At 36.8% G+C, this 18,408-nt stretch overlaps 1 protein-coding gene across 1 annotated transcript in view; it reads right to left on the bottom strand.

Moving 5' to 3' along the window:
• The window catches only part of LOC103083473 (mitogen-activated protein kinase kinase kinase 5), a gene marked incomplete at its 3' end in the record, with an annotated part of 199,014 nt that overhangs the window by 115,256 nt on the left and 65,350 nt on the right, over positions 1 to 18,408 (bottom strand). The window contains 1 exon segment of the mRNA XM_082930932.1: positions 12,153 to 12,292. Within this exon segment, the coding sequence (XP_082787058.1) occupies positions 12,153 to 12,292 (140 nt within the window).

The following is an 18,408-nucleotide window of genomic DNA, read 5'->3' as shown; positions in this document are numbered from 1 at the left end:
TACTGGGGGGCTAAAGAAAACAGATAATTTCGAGAAGTACAGAAGAGAGAAATAAAGGGGTACTTGAAAAAGATCTTGAATTCAATCATTGGGCTAAAACAGAAAGTTCATTTTGGCACATATTGATATCAGACAGTTATCTGGGGCCTTACTGAGGAAGGCCTTGAATGTCAAGATAAAGTACTTTGTTGTGTGGACATTTGGGCATATGACAGTAAAAGTGGGGTTTTTTAGGTGAATGATATACATAAAGAAGTATCAGCACACACGAGGACATTGTTTGTAAAAGCAAAGGTTTGGGACAACACGAATGTTCTATCAACTAGAAACTGGCTGAATAAACTATGGTCCCGCCATACAATGGAATACAACGCAGCTGAACAAAGGATGAGGAAGTTCTCTACAGAGTGATAGGAAAGGTCTCCAAGATATACTGCTAAGTGAACAAAAGCAAAGGACAAAATGGTTCTTACCCTATGCTCCTATTTACGTATATAAAAGGGAGAAAAAGAAAATTCTAATTTGTGTATTTCTAAAATCTCTCTGGAAGAATATACAAGAAACTATTAACAGTGGTTGCCAATGGAGAGGGGAGCTGGCTGGCTGGGGGACAAGGATGGGAGCATGACTTTTCACTAACATATCCTTTGCACTTATAAATTTTTGTATCAGGTGAATGCATTACCCAAGAAAGACAAATAATTAAAAGGTAAACATTGTTAAAGTTTTAAAAATATGAATTAGATAGTGGTATTTAGTATTGGTTGGGAAAAAGCATTTAGGTAGCTATTGCCAAAGCTCAGATGCCAAAATAAGGACTTGGACAATGGTGGTGCCCTGGGGGATGGAAATTAAGAGACAAATGAGTGATGTTGTTGAGGAAGGTTGAGAGTGGCTTTTCCCACAGTGTTTCACAGGTGGTTAATGCATCTCTCCATCCATCCATACACACACACACACACACACACACACACACACACACACACACACACGGTTCATGAAAAACATAAATAGGAAAATGTTGGATAATCACAAAGCCAGGAACATAGCATGCGGGATTTTCCAAACTTAATTTATGGAGCATCTCTCCAGAGTAGCAAACTACACCCTTTCCTGAGATAGGCATGTCCTTCTCTCATCCCTCTAAGTAAAAAAAACAAAAGAACAAACAAACAAACAAAACACACCCTTATCTTCATCCTATACCCCACAGCACGCTCTGCAAATAGCATAAGAAACTTGTTCTCTGGGAAGCAGGCCTTGACTGCCTTCAGTGACACCTAACCTCCTAAAGGAAACAAGTGATATCCTTATTTTTGCCCTCATGACCCCTCATATGGACCTCTATGAAGCACTGCATGTACGACATTGCAAATATTGCTTCGTACAGTTCTCCTATCCTACATCATGAGTTCCTTGGATGCAAGAGCCATGTTTAGTTCATATTTGTATCCCCAACGATTGCCTAGCAGATTGCAGGGCATACAGTTGGTGCTCAATAAAAGGATGAATACATTAATTAGTTAATGAATATATAAAATACTGGACTATGAATTAGGATAGATACGTGTAAGTCTCGGCTCTGCTCCTGAGTGGCCACGTGCCATTTCACCTCTCTCTAATATAACACACGAAGAATTGGATTGAGTGATCGCTGGTCCCTTCCAGCTCTGTACTCTTATCATTTACTTTTAGCTAAAGGCCTATCAGAGTCAGCACTGTCCTTGTGCCAGTGGAAGGAGAGATGTCCTCATGCCCAGCACAGGAGCTACTCTACCATGATTTCTGTTTGGTGCATCTGGCACAGAAATGGAGGTGGTGATGAAGGGAGCTGTGGTGAGCGCTGAGTGCACTGAAGCCTCCCCTCTGCTTGGCACCATAGGAAATAACCACAGCTGCTACTGGCCTACAGCCAACACGTTATGTCTTCCTGAAGAATTGCTCGCTGAAGTAATAACCCTCTTACATGTCTTCTTTGCTTTCATTTCAGGTAATGCATGCATTATAACAAATTCTAAAACTATATTAAATCACCCCTATAGCAATCTACTGAATTCTTATGAACACTTGCTCATGTTTTATAGAAGATAAATGGATACAAATGGCTCTCTTGAAGGAGAGTTTACTTACAGCTTACGATGCAACCTTAAAGGAGGCATCAACTATAAAGAGAGAAAGGTACTATTTGTGCATTTTAACTCAGTACAAATAAATAGCAAATAAGACCTCAAAAGGTATCTAACTACTGAGGTAGAATAGTGAATGTTTAATTTGTGCTAAATCCATTGAAGGAAAAAAAAAAGGACGAAGGGAATAAATTTAAGAGGCAACTGCAAGATTTCACATCACTTCATGGAAACTTTTCACCTAAAGTGCCTAGAAATGAAAAAAATAAAAGTCAACATAAATTCCCGTTCCTTACCAGTGAAATGTTTCTGAAGATGCATTACCCCACTACAACTTTGTTCTTGCCTAAAGTCTTTAGGGGGCTTTTGATCAGTGCACTCACTGGCTGTAACACAAACATCCTCAAATGTTTTTTCAATAACTCCAGGACCCTTTGATAACCAACCCCAGAAGCAAGACAAATGAGACAATCTAGCCTAGGTCTCATTCCAAGGGAAGACAAAGACAACTTTTGAGAGCTATTTGGGACAATGGAACATTGAAGAGGTCATCGTAAGGATAAATAAATGGAGAGTCCCCAAAATTGGAAAGTTTCTGTGACTAACATTTAGGTAATTACAGCCAGAAGTTAGGAAGTGGGAACAGCTGGTATGAGGTTGCCAAGTCGAATGGACTCAGGGTGGAAGAAACAGAGTTAGCAACCAGGATCTGTTTCCTGAAAGAAAAGAAAGGAGAGGGCTGGGAGTTCTTGGCCAGGAAAAAAGACCATGGCTCCCCTGCTGGTGACCTTCTAGGTCTTGTCTTCTGATATATCCTTCTGTCCCAGTGGAACGTGGCTAGTTTTCTACTAAAGTTAGGAAAAAAGGAATCTTTTTTGTACTCCCCACCTCCATCCTCTTACCTGATTTCAATGCTTTAAAGCTAAACAAAGAAATATCAGATGGGCTGCTGTGAACACCACGGGCCTCACTGAGAAGGTGGGACTCATCTTTACCCTTCCACATGCTGAGCGGGCTTAGGAAGAACACTCCAACACAGGTGTCACAGAACTGGCCCATCTTTAAAGTCAGGGAACTATGTAGACTTGTGCTTACATGTTATGCTTACATAAAAGCTCGAGTTAAAAAAAAAAAATCTAACAACAACCTGGAAAATTATATTTTTAACGGACATATGAAATCTGTGGACAGACTTAGAGGGAAATGTACCTGATGACAAGTCCAAGAATATGGGGCTTGTCCTGCTCTGACACTTATTAACTGTGTGTGCCTCTAAGTCATTGCATCCCTGTGGATTTAGTTCTCATCTGTAAAGAAAGCATCTTCTACCTGTTCGATCTACACAGTAACTTGTCTATCTCATTGGGTCATTTTGAAAGACCAAATGAAATAAGTTTATGAGAGACCTTCAAGTGTTTTAAAGCCATAGGCAATATGAGGTATTAATACTATCAAAGCAGACAACCCCAACTCACTTCCCACCGTTATCAGATACAGAGGCATCTTGTACCTGTGTTGTTCATGATCATGGGGAAGAACACGTCATGATCATGGGTAAGACATATGAGCAACTGTCAACAAAAACAAGCTGTACCAAAAATCAGGTTAAATTATACCCAGGCTGGAAAGTAATCCTGAAAGAAATTCTAGACTTCCTTCTCCTCCTCTATTACTTTTGTTTCAAGTTAAAAAAATTTATCTTGGTGGGAGAACTCTACTGTAAGTAGATACATATCTTCAAACAGCTGAGATGCTGAAGAGTGACGTTTTATACGTACAGCATTTGAAAGAGCTTCTAACGCAAACTTCTTATAATGTGTTGTTATTATTAAAATCAACTTCCTCTTTTTTGTCATCAGCTGTTTCTTTCAGCAATGCCTAATTGGACCATATTATTCAAGTACAAGTATTTCTCAAAAAACAAACTGTATTGTTGCAAAGTTAAAACATAATGAATTTCGGCACAGTAAATTACATTTTGCACATAGATTTCAGTAAAAATTTCAAGGATGCATTCTAAAACGACTCAAATAGGATGATGCGTTGCAGTGCCACAAAGATCAACTTCCACAGAAAGAATCAATTATTTATAATGAACAAAAAGGAACAGAATCCAGCAAGCCTTGCCCCATTTGGGTGGGAGTTAGGAGGCTTTCAGACTCACACCTTCTGTGTGCAGAGGTATTCCTTCTTGCTTTTTAAGGTATTCGAACTCATGGGCCTGTGACGAAAGTCTCTACAAATGAAGAGAATACCTGGTGCCAACCCAGAGATATGACATCATCTTCCATTCACTATGTAGCATAGATTCCCTTCTCCCTTTGACAAAATGAAAATAAGATGCTAGAAACAATTGGATGGGGGAGGGTAAAGCAGGAATTAGGAAGGAAAGCAAGGGCATGCTTTATCCAGTATACAGATAATTCCTTTGAAGATGTAATATTGCTAATTGACATCAAAAAAACTGGATTTTCCAGTCTCAAGCCCTTTCCCCAACCTCAGGGATTCAACAACTGGAAATCAATTCCTGCTAAAGAAGTCATTCATCTAGTCTGTCAGTTCAAGATCTTGAGAGAAAATCTTGATACAGCAGTGCTCACAGGTATTTCTTAGCTGTTCCTCCCCAAAATTGTCTCTTTTTCTTCCCCCAATTTGACATGGAATTATTATAGCTCAGGTGAAAGATCATTTCTGGAATAAGTAAAACAAAAGAACAAGACTATTTTTTTTCTCTCAACAGAAAAAAAAAATCTTTCCATGAAATATTAAAAAGTGTATGTGGGGGCTTCCCTGGTGGCGCAGTGGTTGAGAGTCTGCCTGCTGATGCAGGGGACACGGGTCTGTGCCCCGGTCCAGGAGGATCCCACGTGCCGCGGAGCGGCTGGGCCCGTGAGCCATGGCCGCTGGGCCTGCGCGTCCGGAGCCTGTGCTCCGCAACGGGAGAGGCCACAACAGTAAGAGGCCCGCGTACCGCAAAAAAAAAAAAAAAAAAGGTATGTGATGGCTAAGTTGAACAGGGGAGATACAGAATGCCATGGTTTACAAATCAACGGTTAGTTATCAAGTAAGCAAGACACTTGTGAAAATGTCCAGGAGCAGCGCTGTTATATGGGGCAGGGCCAACGTTCACAAATCGTTAGACTACTTTATAGGATCATATTCTTAAATGATTTTTTTCCCTAATACTTACTGTGTACTTTGTACCACTGACTAAGTTAAGTGCTATTTTAGAGTGCTGAAAAGAATGCAGTAAAAATTCATTATTAAACTAAAGAATCATAAACCTTTGGGAAAATAACAAATTTTAATTTCATACGCAATTCAACCTAAAACTAAACTCATCTCAGTTATTTATCTTGGTAAGGGAGATAAAACTTTAAGAAAAGAAAGCAGTGGTGTAAGACGAAAAAAAAAGTTTTATGGGTTTAAGAACACTCTAGAATCTGAGCAAATTTGCCAAATACATGTAAAAAGTTAACAAGTTCAAGGTATTTATAACAAAAATTACCTTGATCTCCTCACCAATTTACTAGAAACTGGTATAATCATCAAAATTTACAACATGGACATCACTGTCTGCTCTTTGCAAAACTATAACCATTTGCTTCAGGTGGAAATGAATGATTACCAGAAAAACAGACAATGTCCAATTTCTCATATATAAGCACTAAAGGAGATTGGGTCTCTCTGTATCTACAGATATATACATCATGGGTCTAGGTACTATGGAACTGTTTGAATGAGCAACTATGGTAGTTCTCAAGGTTCATCCATGTTGTAGCATGTGTCAGAATTTCCTTCCTTTTTAAGGCTGAATGATGTTCCATTGTGTGTGTATACCACATTTTGTTTTATCCATTCATCCACTGATGGACATTTAAGTTGCTTCCATCTTTTGGCTATTGTAAGTAATGCTGTTATGAACATGGGTGTACAAATATCTCGTGTAGGTACTATATTCAGTGAGATCGTGAAGGATTAAGCATGTAGATAGACTGCTGTAGAGAACAATTTATGAAAGCAAATCCCATCTGGAAAGTGACTTTTCAAGCAATGGCTACAGAGACTTCCCTGGTGGCGCAGTGGATAAGAATCTGCCTGCCAATGCAGGGGACACGGACTTGATCCCTGGTCCGGGAAGATCCCACATGCCGCAGAGCAGCTAAACCCGTGTGCCACAACTACTGAAGCCCGCACGCCTAGAGCCCATGCTCTGCAGTAAGAGAAGCCACCACAATAAGAAGCCCGCGCACTGCAATGAAGAGTAGTCCCTGCTCACTGCTGCAACTAGAGAAAGCCCACGTGCAGCAACAAAGACCCAACGCAGCCAAAATAAATAAATAAATAAAGGATCCCTGGACCAATTAAAAAAAAAAAAAAGCAATGGTTACAGAGAAAAATACAACTAAATTTCTTGAATAAGGAATAACCTCACATAATCATTAAGCTTCAACACAAGCTGTGTCACCACTAACTGATGAGTATATCAATCTCTAGACAAAGATTTATTCTGCAATGGATAAAATGGGAATAAAGCCTATCCTAGTGCAGAAAGAAAGATCCAAATGCATGTGAGGCTTTCTAACCACAGCTAGAACATTCGAAAAAAGAAACTAAAAAAATATTTTGAGATTCAAATGCCCAAAATATACGTAAATTATCCTGATGGCTATAGGAAATAACAGAGTATAACAACTTTTTCGTTAAAAAAGGTTAATTATGAAATATTTCAAGTATATAAAAGTATAAAACTTAATCATACACTCCTTTAGCACAGCAAAGAAAACCAACAAAACAAAAAGGCAACCTACTAAGTGGGAGAAGGTAATTGCAAATGATATATCTAATAAGGGATTAATACCCAAAATACATAAAGAACTCATACAACTCAATATTAAAAAACCTGATTAAAAAATGGGCAGAAGATCCGAAATAGACATTTTTGAAAAGAAGACATACAGATAGTCAACAAGCACATGAAAAGATGCTCAACATCACTAATCATCAGGTAAATGCAAATCAAAACTACAATGAGATATCACCTCAGACCTGTCAGAATGGCCATCATCAAAAGACAACAAAGTGTTGGCAAGGATGTGGAGAAAAAGGAACCCTCATTCACCGTAGGCAGGAATGTAAATTGGTGTAGCCTCTGTGGAAACAGTATAGAGGTTCCTCAAAAGGACTACCATATGATCCAGCAATTCCACTTCTAGGTGTTTATCTGAAGAAAATGATAACTAATTTGAAGAGATATATGCACCCCCATGTTCACTGCAGCATTATTTCCAATAGCCAAGATACAGAATCTAAACGTCTATCAATAGATGAACAGATAAAGAAGATGTGGTACATATATATGTTTATATATGGAATACTACTCAGCCATAAAAAGAATGAAATCGTGCCATTTGCAACAACATGGATGTTGCTAGAGAATATTTATGCTGAGTGCAATAAGTCATACAGAGAAAGACAAGTACCATATGATTTCATTTATGTGCAGAATTAAAAAACAAAACAGGCAAACAAACAAGACAAAACAGAAACAGACTGATAGATACAGACAACAAACTGATGGTTGCCAGAGGGGAGGGGTGTGTGAAGATGGGGAAAATAGGTAAAGGGGATTAAGCGGTACAAACTTCCAGTTATAAAATAAATGTCATGGGGATGTAGTATACAGCATAGGGAATACAGTCAATAACACTGTAATGTACTTTGCATAGTGACAGATGGTAGCTAGACTTATGGTGATCATTACTATGCTGCACACCTGAAATTAATACAATATTGTAAGTTAATTATACTTCAATTTAAAAAATTTAAAATAAAACTTTTTCACACACCTATGCATGTACCATCTAGTCTTAGAAATATAATATTACATATATAGTTGAAGACTCCTGTCATCCCCTCTCAACTCTATTCCACTCCTATCCTTCAGAGGTAACTATTCTTAATTTATTTATAATTCCCATACATACTTCTATCCTTTTATAACATAAATGTATAAAAAAATTGTATTGCACGTCATTACATTTTGTATAGATGGCACCATACTGTACACAAGCTTCTATATTTTTTTTCCCCCCACAACACTGTTTATGAGATATATTGATAGTGGTACAGAAAGCTCTAGTTAATTCATTTTAAGTGCTCTATAAGATTCCATTAAATGACTATATCAGAAAGCATTTATTCATTCTTCTGTTGATAGATATTTACCAATTCCTCTGGGGGACAGGTTATTACAAACAATGTTAACATAAACATTCTTGATTATATCTCCTTATGCATGCCAAAGACTTTTTTTTACAGTATACACCTAGAGACAGAACTGCTGACTCTTGGTGATACACTCATTTGATATTATAAGCTATTGCCAAGTTGATCTTCAAAAGGTAGTGCCAACATACTCTCCCACCAGCAATGCATACGTTTTCCACTCTCCACAGCCTTGCCATTGGTATAATAAGGGCTTTTAATTGTTGGCTTTTAAGTGGTATTTCCTTGTTTTGTTTTGCTTTGTTTTTATATGAAACATTTTTTAATGTGAGTGGGGAGTAGCCTAGAAAAAACAGAGGGAGCTAAACAAGGGAAAAGGGGGAAGAATCACAAGAATTAGAGCTGAGAGCAGTTGTTGTAAAGGAATTTCTGATGATAGAAGAAACGGTTCATTAAAACAACTTCCTCACTCTACACAACAGCCATTCATTTCTCCCAAACCCTTCCTGATGACAGACGCATTCTGTGTATTGGCCCAACAACTTACTGGCCAATGGTGTCCAGACCTACTGTCCCGGTTTACCAAGACACCCCAAGGGAAGATCTGATAATTTCTCTGATGCACGAAATAAATCAGAAAACAACTGTTCCCAGCAATTTCTTATTTTCAAGCAAATGTAAATCTCAGCATTAAGAGTCTCATTAATAGGCACATAAGAAGTTTTCATGATACTCATCTAGAGAAAATTGTGAAAATTGTTATTACAATGCTAAGAGAAAAAAAGAATATCTATCAACTTCCCTTTCTCAAAGTGCAATGATGATCTTTTTTTTTGAAGAAAATTAAATATTTCCTGCTACAATAAGAGAGTACTTGTAATTTAAAATGACTACGAATCCTATTGCAAGTACATGATTTGATTAGATTCTAAATATGCTTTCATATGAAAACTCAGACATAGATTTTAAATACTTATATGGTTCCTAACAATTATTTTTCAGAAGCTTAAAGTTAAAAAAAATTTTTCCTATGATTTCTTCCTAAGAATTTGCTGCCAAAGAGAAACTGTTCTCTTCAACAAAGAGCAGTAGATGAAAATAAAACTGGTGCAGCTGTACTTTCTAGATGCCCAAAGAATCAACCTAAGTGAAGCTACATATGTGATAAGAATAACATTCTCATTCTGTCTTTGCCCTGTGAAAATAAGGAGATGCTTCGTTTTTATTTGGTTAATCCATACATAATATATTATTTATAAATATCTCTTGTTCTGCCTTATATCACAGCAGTTTTCCTTTCTGTTGGTAGATGGCAGGGATAACAGTTACATCCATAACTACCTACAACAGAAATAAATTTTAAAAATTAAAACACACACATACACACACACACACAGACTTTCCTCAGTAGCAGAACCCAAGGAACTTCCATTGTTCACAGACTGAAAAAAAAACACTTACTACCCCAGAACTTTGTCCTCTGCAACCAGATACCTATTTGGGCCAGGAACAAACTAAATAAGAAAATGGCAAAAGCTTAGGGAATACAGTCAATAACATACAGTCAGTGGAAGGAGGAAGACAAAAGAAGGGATGCATGTTGCATGGAAGCAGGAATGTCTGATATCCTTCTAACTAAAAGTAACTGCAACCAACTTTAGTGGTTAAGGGGAACAGGCCTTGGAGTCAGGCAGATACGGTCCCAAATTTTCCATATCACCTTGGGCAAATGATTGAATTTGTTAGAGTCTCAGTTTGAAATCTTATAATTTGGTGATAGAATATATACCCCAGGGACTTCCCTGGTGGCGCAATGGTTAAGAATCCGCCTGCCGATGCAGGGGACACAGGTTTGATCCCTGGTCCAGGAAGATCTCAAATGCTACGGAGCAACTAAGCCCATGTGCCACAACTACTGAGCCCGTGCTCTAGAGCCCATGAGCCACAATTACTGAAGCCTGCGCACCCAGAGCCCACGCTCTGCAACAAGAGAAGCCAACATAGTGAGAAGCCCATGCACCGCAACAAAGAGTAGCCCCTGCTCACCACAACTAGAGAAAGCCCGCATGCAGCAACGAGGACCCAATGCAGCCATAAATAAATAAATAAATTTATTTATTAAAAAGAAAAAAAAAGATTATATACCTCACAGGGATGTTTTAAGAATTAAATGTGAATATGTATATGGATAAAGCACTTAGTACCTAGCACATAGTAAGAGCTCAATAACAAGCAGCGATTATGTACAAGATAAATGAGTATATTTTAGATAGACAAGCCTCTTTAAAGAACTGTTTTATTCAAATACCAATAATACTTCTATACAAAGGCTGGCTGAAAGCAATTAAATAAATCAGTTTATTTGTCCCACACAAATTTCTGATAAGATTAGCTTTATCTCTTTCTCTCAAATGTAATTTAAAAAAATTTCCTTAGGAAAGGATGGCCATAAAATTAAATCACCAGATACCAGTAGGACAAGAATAAAAATAGTGTAGTGTGAAAAATGTCCAACACAACACTGCCTGCTGAAAATGAACTTAATGCAAAGAAAATAAAATAGCAGAATACAAAGAGTAAATAAAATAATCTCTTCATCAACTGCTAATATATGTTGTAAATAGTACCAAATCAAAATGTTTAATTAAAAATACACCATCATGAAATGTATGATACATTAATTACAGGGGTACATCTGGGGCAAAATTAAGTAGGGGTTGCTTAAAGAATTGTTCCAGGTGAAAAATAGATTTAGACAGAGTTGGGGAAAATCCCTTAGTACTAGTTCAGAGTATTCTGGAAAGGGATAGCCTATCAATCCCCAGCACAATGCCTGGCATGCAGTAAAGGTATTTGCTAAATGACACTCTGCAGATTTTTTAGAGAAAGTCATATAAGCTTCAGATATTCAGATAAAAGCAAAATACTACTAAATTTTTTCTGGCTTGGATTTTGGGTTAGAGGTCTTCATATTACCAATTCCTAAGCTACTGGAAGTATGGCTCTGGGTTTTAGGACTCCATGTTCCAAGGTTGGCTTTGATTTAAGAACTTGAAAGTATAGATGAGAAAAAGCCACAAAGAGGTAGATGGAAGTTTCGCAAAGGAAATGAATGATATCAGGTTCAGCATGAGTTATGTGCTGAACTGTTAGATGCTTTTCAAAGAATCACACAGTGTAAAATCACTTGGCCTTGCAAAAGCATTTTAGGCAATCTTTTTGGATAGAGGAAATACCCTCCTATTATTAAGTTCCTATAATGGAGAGAATGCCATGAGACATGCTGAATTTTGCAGACAAATACACTAAGTTTTCCTTCCCCTTTTCCCACTTTAATTGAAATCATATCCCAGTGAAAGAGGATGGCAATTTTTGGTGATAGAGAATTTCTACTCAGAGTACTTTCAGTAGGCAGCGTATTTCTAGTTGGAAACAGGTGTGCCCAATGAAACCCCCAATGGTGACACAGCACAAGGGCTGTCCATACCTTATGCAATCTCCTCTTCTTTCTCCAGTGTGTATACTGACAACTTCCTATTAACAACAGTCTCCTCAACTGCAACTCCAATCGGAGCTCAGAAATGAACACTAAGTTTTTCCCCTATCTGTGTATCATCAAATTTCCACATTGAATTCCAGATAAACCTCACAATGTAATTCGTCACTGTTACATAATTATTGGACTAACAAAAACATCCTTTCATAAACATACACTACTTGAATATTTTTTTGGATGACGGAGACTTATCCCTAAAACTCTGGTGCCTAGAGTAAATATTTAGTAAACAAGTGAGGTACCTTCAGTGACTGCAGAGAGTCTGAATTAGTATCACAGTAGAGGATGATGTTGTTGGCCATGCTGAAACTTTCTCTCACTCCAAGGTGGTAAAATAAAGACGGCTGCCGGAAGGCATCACTCATCTCCACCACGGCAATATCTGCAAACAGAAAACAAAGTCCCCCAAAAGTGACACCTAAATAATGCCCAGTAAGCACTTTTCGGTTTCAGTTACTTAGTATTCAAAGAGGAAATGAGGAAACGATAGGGACTTTCCCTCTTCATTTACCACTGACTTTTTAATTAGCAGTTCTATCAGAAGTCGTTTTACAAACTGCAGCAAAACTGCACTTTTAAAACAAGAAGGGGGTCATATAATTACTGGAAACTAAGGAGAGTCTGCAATGGTGGGAAGCAGGACTTATTCTCTCTGTTAAATTTCAACACTGAAAACAAAGGTTCCAGAAGCAGATCCATGGGAAACAGAAGCAAGTAATAAATGTAAAATGAGATTTATAAAAGCAAATAGGTAAGATGATGACTCAATTCAGAGCTATATTTTATGATAATTAATATCTAGCAAGTCCTTAGCAAGTATAATCAAGAAAAAGAGAAATCAAAGGTATAGAAATTATGACTAAGAAAGAGAATATAACCACAGATACAAGTTCTTCCAAAGCTCATAGATGACTAACACCAGGGTGGCATAAACTTGATACCAAAATTTGACAATGTCCCAAAAATAAAATTCAGATTAGTCTCAAACTCATTTATGTATACAGACAAAAACATGAAAGAAAACTGAGCAAAATGCACCAAGCATTATACTGTAAGACCCACTAGATCATGGGTTTGAAATTTATTTTGGGAATGCAAGGATGGCTCAATGGAAAAAAAATCATCAGCATTCCCAAAGATGCCCCAAGTATTGATACTTTAACTAAAATTCAAAATCCACTGCCATTTCTCATTAAAAATAACAGCAAACTGAAAATATAAGGGCACTTCTTTGAGGTGAAGAATAATATATATTTCATAACAACTGCCAACTTTGTGCTTATAGGTATTCCCATGAAAATCAGGAAAAAGACAAGGCTGTCAACTATTCTCACTACTAGTACACTCTCTGAAAATCCTAACTAATGCAATAAGGTTTCACAAAGTATGGAAACATAATTCTATAAAATAAAATACATAATTATCATTACTTGCAGATGTTACAATTACCAACCAAAAAACCCAGTAGAATCAATTAAACAACCACTATGAGCAATAATACAATTTAGTAAGGTGTCAAGATGCAAAATTATGAAAACCAAGAGCTTCCTTTATAATCATAATAAGCTTCTGGAAAATGTAATAGTTAAACAGATCCTACTCACAATTAAAATGAAAATGTTAACATACAGCAAATTTAACAGATGATGCTAATTTGTTTAAAATATGTGCAATATGTGACACATGAAAGGTTAATATCTTTATAAATTATCTCGATTGGTCAATTTAAAACAAATAAGAACATTACAATAGAAAATTAGGCTATGGACATAAAATCACAAAAGTATAACTAAAATGGTAAATAAACATATAAAAATATTCTACAGCTCACTACTAATAAATGCACATTAAACGAATAATAGTGTCAAGTTTTTTCCCTAACAAGTGACCTAAGATATTTCAAAATACCCAATGGAGATGCAAAGAAATGATACTCTTACATGCTGTGGGGAACATTTTAGGAGACTCGAGCCCTTAAAATTATGCACACTCTTTGACTCAATAATTCCATTCCTAAGAATTTATCCTGTGAAAATTCCTATACATGTAGCAGATTTACTTTTAAGTATATGCACTGAAATATTATTTTTGCAGTAACAATGGAAAATGCCTAAATATCCATCAGTAGAAAAATGGCGAAACACACACACACACACACACACACACACACACACACACACTGATAAATTCAATTAACAGTACATTATATAACCATTGAAAACTATATTATAGAAGAACATTTAATATTGGGGTAAATTCAAGCTATATTAAGGAAAAATATTAAAATATATACATTATAATGTATAGCATACACATTAAAATATAATGTATACATTATAATGAATAGATTATTATATATATTCTATGTGTATATATGCACATGAATAAAAAAGTTTTGGAAAGTTGTATACCAAAATGTAAACTGTGATAAAGCTGTGTGATGGAATTATGAATTACCTTTTCCTCTTTATATCTTCTATGTCTTTCACAATTTCTATTATGAACATTGATTACTTTTGTAATTTAGGAACCCACCAAAATACACAAAGAACATTGAAGCCCCATGTGACTGAATGTAAAAACCAAAGTGCAGCACTTTTATAAAAGCGACACAGACCCCCCAGAGGCTGTTTGAGACAGTCGGCCTTATCTAATGAATGTGAAATTAGAGTCTGCATTCTGTGAAGGAGAAATAAATCAGATCAAATGGAGGCTAAAGACATAAAAGATTGAGTGAGGTTATAAAAGGGGAGGACAGGTCACAGGAGCTTCAAAAGATGTTTTCAAGGCTAACCATGACTTCGGGGCTCTTTAATACAAATGAAAAGCTTTCTTTTGGGGTCCTTACCATTTACACATCAAAAATCAACACCCGAACAAACTGAGTCACTGCATCCCACCCACACGCCCCATCTGCCTCCTGCGCCCACATGGCTTGCTCCTCCCACAGATGCCAGCCACTCAGTCAGCGACGCCGCTTTAAAATCAAGAGAAGGCATACAGTGTGGCTGAGAGAAACCAAATAAAACAGCTGCCGATGAAAAATAAATGAGAGATATACAAAGAAAAATGCTAAGTTAAAGTAGTGACAAGAGGGGGGAAATGGGTTCTTTCCAGATAACTGACTCGTGGAATTTGTTGCTAAAACAAAATACAAACGCTGCAGAAGGCTTTCAGATTAAGAGAGAAACGAGACATTTAAACTAAATGGTAAAAGCAAACTAAGGTATATTCACTAGATCTAAACATCTAAAGAGGAACAGACCCATTTGGGGATGCAATATAGAACATTAAAACTGCTAAATTGTATAGTAATTTTAAAATACCATAATACCATATGATAACTCAGAAGAAGACAGGCATTTTTCCTACCTCAAATTCAGACAAGTGATTTGTTCTAATGTATTTGTATTTTTTCTTAATATATTTCTTAATTTCCATAGAGGAAAATTTACTCTTTCATCTGCTTTGTAAAGTGTTAAAGCATGTGCCCATTTTTTTATTGTTGAGTTTGTTTTCTTACTGTGAGTTTTGTGTGTTTTTATATTATCTGGATATGTTTCCTTTGTCAGATATGTGATTTACAAATACTTTCTCCCAGTTTGTGACTTACCTCTTCATTCTGCCTTTAGGAGAGCAGAAGTTTTTAACTTTAAGACCAATTTATCAAATTTTTTTTCTACTGTGGATTGTGCTTTAGGTGTGGGATCTCAAAAAAATCTTTGCCTAACCCAAGTCACAAAAGTTTTCTCCTTTGTTTTCTCCCAAAAGTTTTATAGGTTTTACATTTAAGTTTATGATCCATTTTGATTTTCTCTTCCAAAAAGTTTTGGATTTTCTATTCCATTCCATTGATCTTTGTGTCTACCTTTTGCCAATACAGATGTCCCTCGATTTACAATGGGGTTATGTCCAGATAAGCCCATAAGTTGAAAGTACTGTAAACTGAAATACATTTAATACACTTAAACTACCGAACATCATAGCTTAGCCTAGCCTACCTTCAATGTGCTCAGAACACTTACATTAGCCTATAGCTGGGCAAAATCATCTAACACAAAGCTATTTTATAATAAAGTGCTGAATATCTCATATAATTTATTGAATAGTGTACTGAAAGTGAAAACAGAATGATTGTAAGCATATCGGTTGTTTCACCTCCTGATTGCCTGGCTGACTGGGAGCTTCAGCTCGCTGCCACTGCCCAGCATCACGACAGAGGACTGTACCACTAGCCCGGGAAAAGATCAAACTTCAAAATTTTGAATTATGGTTTCTACTGAATGGGTATCATTTTTGTACCATCATAAAGTCCAAAAATCGTAAATTGAACTATTGTAAGTTGGGGACCGTCAGTGCTATGTACACTGTTTTGTCTACCGTAGCTTTATGGTAGGTACTGGAATCAGGCAGTGTGAGTCCTCCAACTCTTCTGTTTTCAAAACTGTTGTAGCTATTTGAGTTCTTCAATTTGCTTTCCTGTATAAATTTTAGAAGCAATTGGTAGCTGAAAGCTATCCGTTGATAACTGCAAAAAATTTTCCCAGAATTTTGACTAGGATTATGATGACTATAGATCATTTTGGGGAGAACTGACATCTTAACAATATTGAGTCTTTCAGTGCATGAATATGGCATATCTCTCCACTTATTTAGGTCTTCTTTGATTACTTTGTCCATCAGTATTTTGTAATTTTCAACATATAGTTCCTACACATATTTTGTTAAATTTATACCTGTTTCATTTTTGGGGTGCTATTGTAGATGGTACTCTTTTTAAAATTGCAAATCCCAATTGTTCATTGTTAGTACATAAAAATGGTTGATTTTTGTATATTGACCTTGTATCCTGAAGCTCACTTATTAGTTCAAGGAGCTTTTTTTTTTTTTCAGTACATGCTTTGGGATTTTCTACATGGACAATCATATCATCTGTAACTAGAAATGGTTTTCTTTCTTCCTTTCCAATCTGTATGTCTTTCATGGTTTTTGTTTTCTGGTTGGTTGTTTTGTTTTGCCTTGTTATACTGGCTAGGACTTCTAGTCACACAGCATTTTTTTACACAATAATATTTCATTATCTAACTAAAGAAAATATTATCTTATTATGGCTACCTTCTGACTCTGATGCATATCTTCTCAAAAGTAATAAAATAAACAGGTGAGATTTTTTTTCCTTGTGAAATCATCCTAAGACATGCTAAAAATGCATAAGATGATGTAATTAAAACAAATTAAATAAATGCCTGATACTCCACCATTTTTGAAACCCACTTATATGGGGTACAGTTTACCCACTTTATTTTATAAACATGTATTTAGTAATTACACGTTTCAGACATTCTGTGCTTTCCAAATATTAAATCACTTAATCTTCGTAATACCCCTTTTGTGGTAGGTAATGTTATTATCTCAGGACATTGAGGTAGAGAAGGTATAAGTAATCAGCCCAAAATCAGTCTGAAAGTGGTAGCACCAGGATTCAAACCCAGGCAATCTGGCTGGAGAATCCATGCCCTTAATTCTTAAATGAGCCACATACTACACTTATAGGATATGGAGGTTCTAAAGATCAGAACAAAAATGAAATGCAAAAATAGATTTGGGGGGCTTCCCTGGTGGTGCAGTGGCTGAGAGTCCGCCTGCCGATGCGGGGGTCGCGGGTTCGTGCCCCGGTCCGGGAGGATCCCACGTGCCGCCGAGCGGCTGGGCCCGTGAGCCATGGCCGCTGGGCCTGCTCGTCCGGAGCCTGTGCTCCGCAATGGGAGGGGCCACAGCGGTGAGAGGCCCGCGTACCGCAAAAAAAAAAATAGATTTGGGGACTGACGCATATACTCCTGTAATGTATTTCATGAGTAAATGCACTTAATAATCGTCTAATTGAGATTTTGTGGTAATATTGTGCGTAAAATTGCCACATTTCAAAATTTAAGGCTAAGTCAGTCATTGAAAAATATAGGCAAAGACATTAAAGTCTCTCACAGTTGTATATAAGGTGTAGTTTCTTTCCTTGTTCCAATTCAATTAACGCTAAATGGAGCATCAAATTAGGTTTGCCAGGAGTTTATTAAAGCATAATAAATTTCTAGGACAATCACATAAGACTGTTGTGAGTAATTGCATTTTGGTCAGCAAATGGCAGTGGTTCATGGTCTGCATTACTTTCTATTTAATTTTTCCTTGGTAAACCATATCTGTTACTTAAATATCTCAAAAGAGCTGCTGCTGCTGCTTGTAAAAAGCAGCATTGAAGGAAGACATGAATGTTTATTTCCATCTATTCAGTTTTTTTCCTTAAGCATCAGGATCGCTGATGACAAAGCAAGAGCCCAGTAGTGATTCAGCTTGTTCTGTAGTCTACTAGGTGCTCTAAAGTTTCATAATCACTGGAAACTTCCCAAGTTATCACACAGAACTACGCATCCAGTCGTGATGGATTAATCCCCACAATGACCCATTAGTTCCAGTTTAATTCAGCAAACATCCTGAGCCATTCTC

This window comes from Lipotes vexillifer, unplaced genomic scaffold, assembly GCF_000442215.2.
Source record: "Lipotes vexillifer unplaced genomic scaffold, Lipotes_vexillifer_v1.1 scaffold16, whole genome shotgun sequence".
NCBI lineage: Eukaryota > Metazoa > Chordata > Mammalia > Artiodactyla > Lipotidae > Lipotes > Lipotes vexillifer.
Note: the sequence above shows the minus strand (reverse complement) of the source record. Positions and strands in the feature narration are given on the sequence as shown.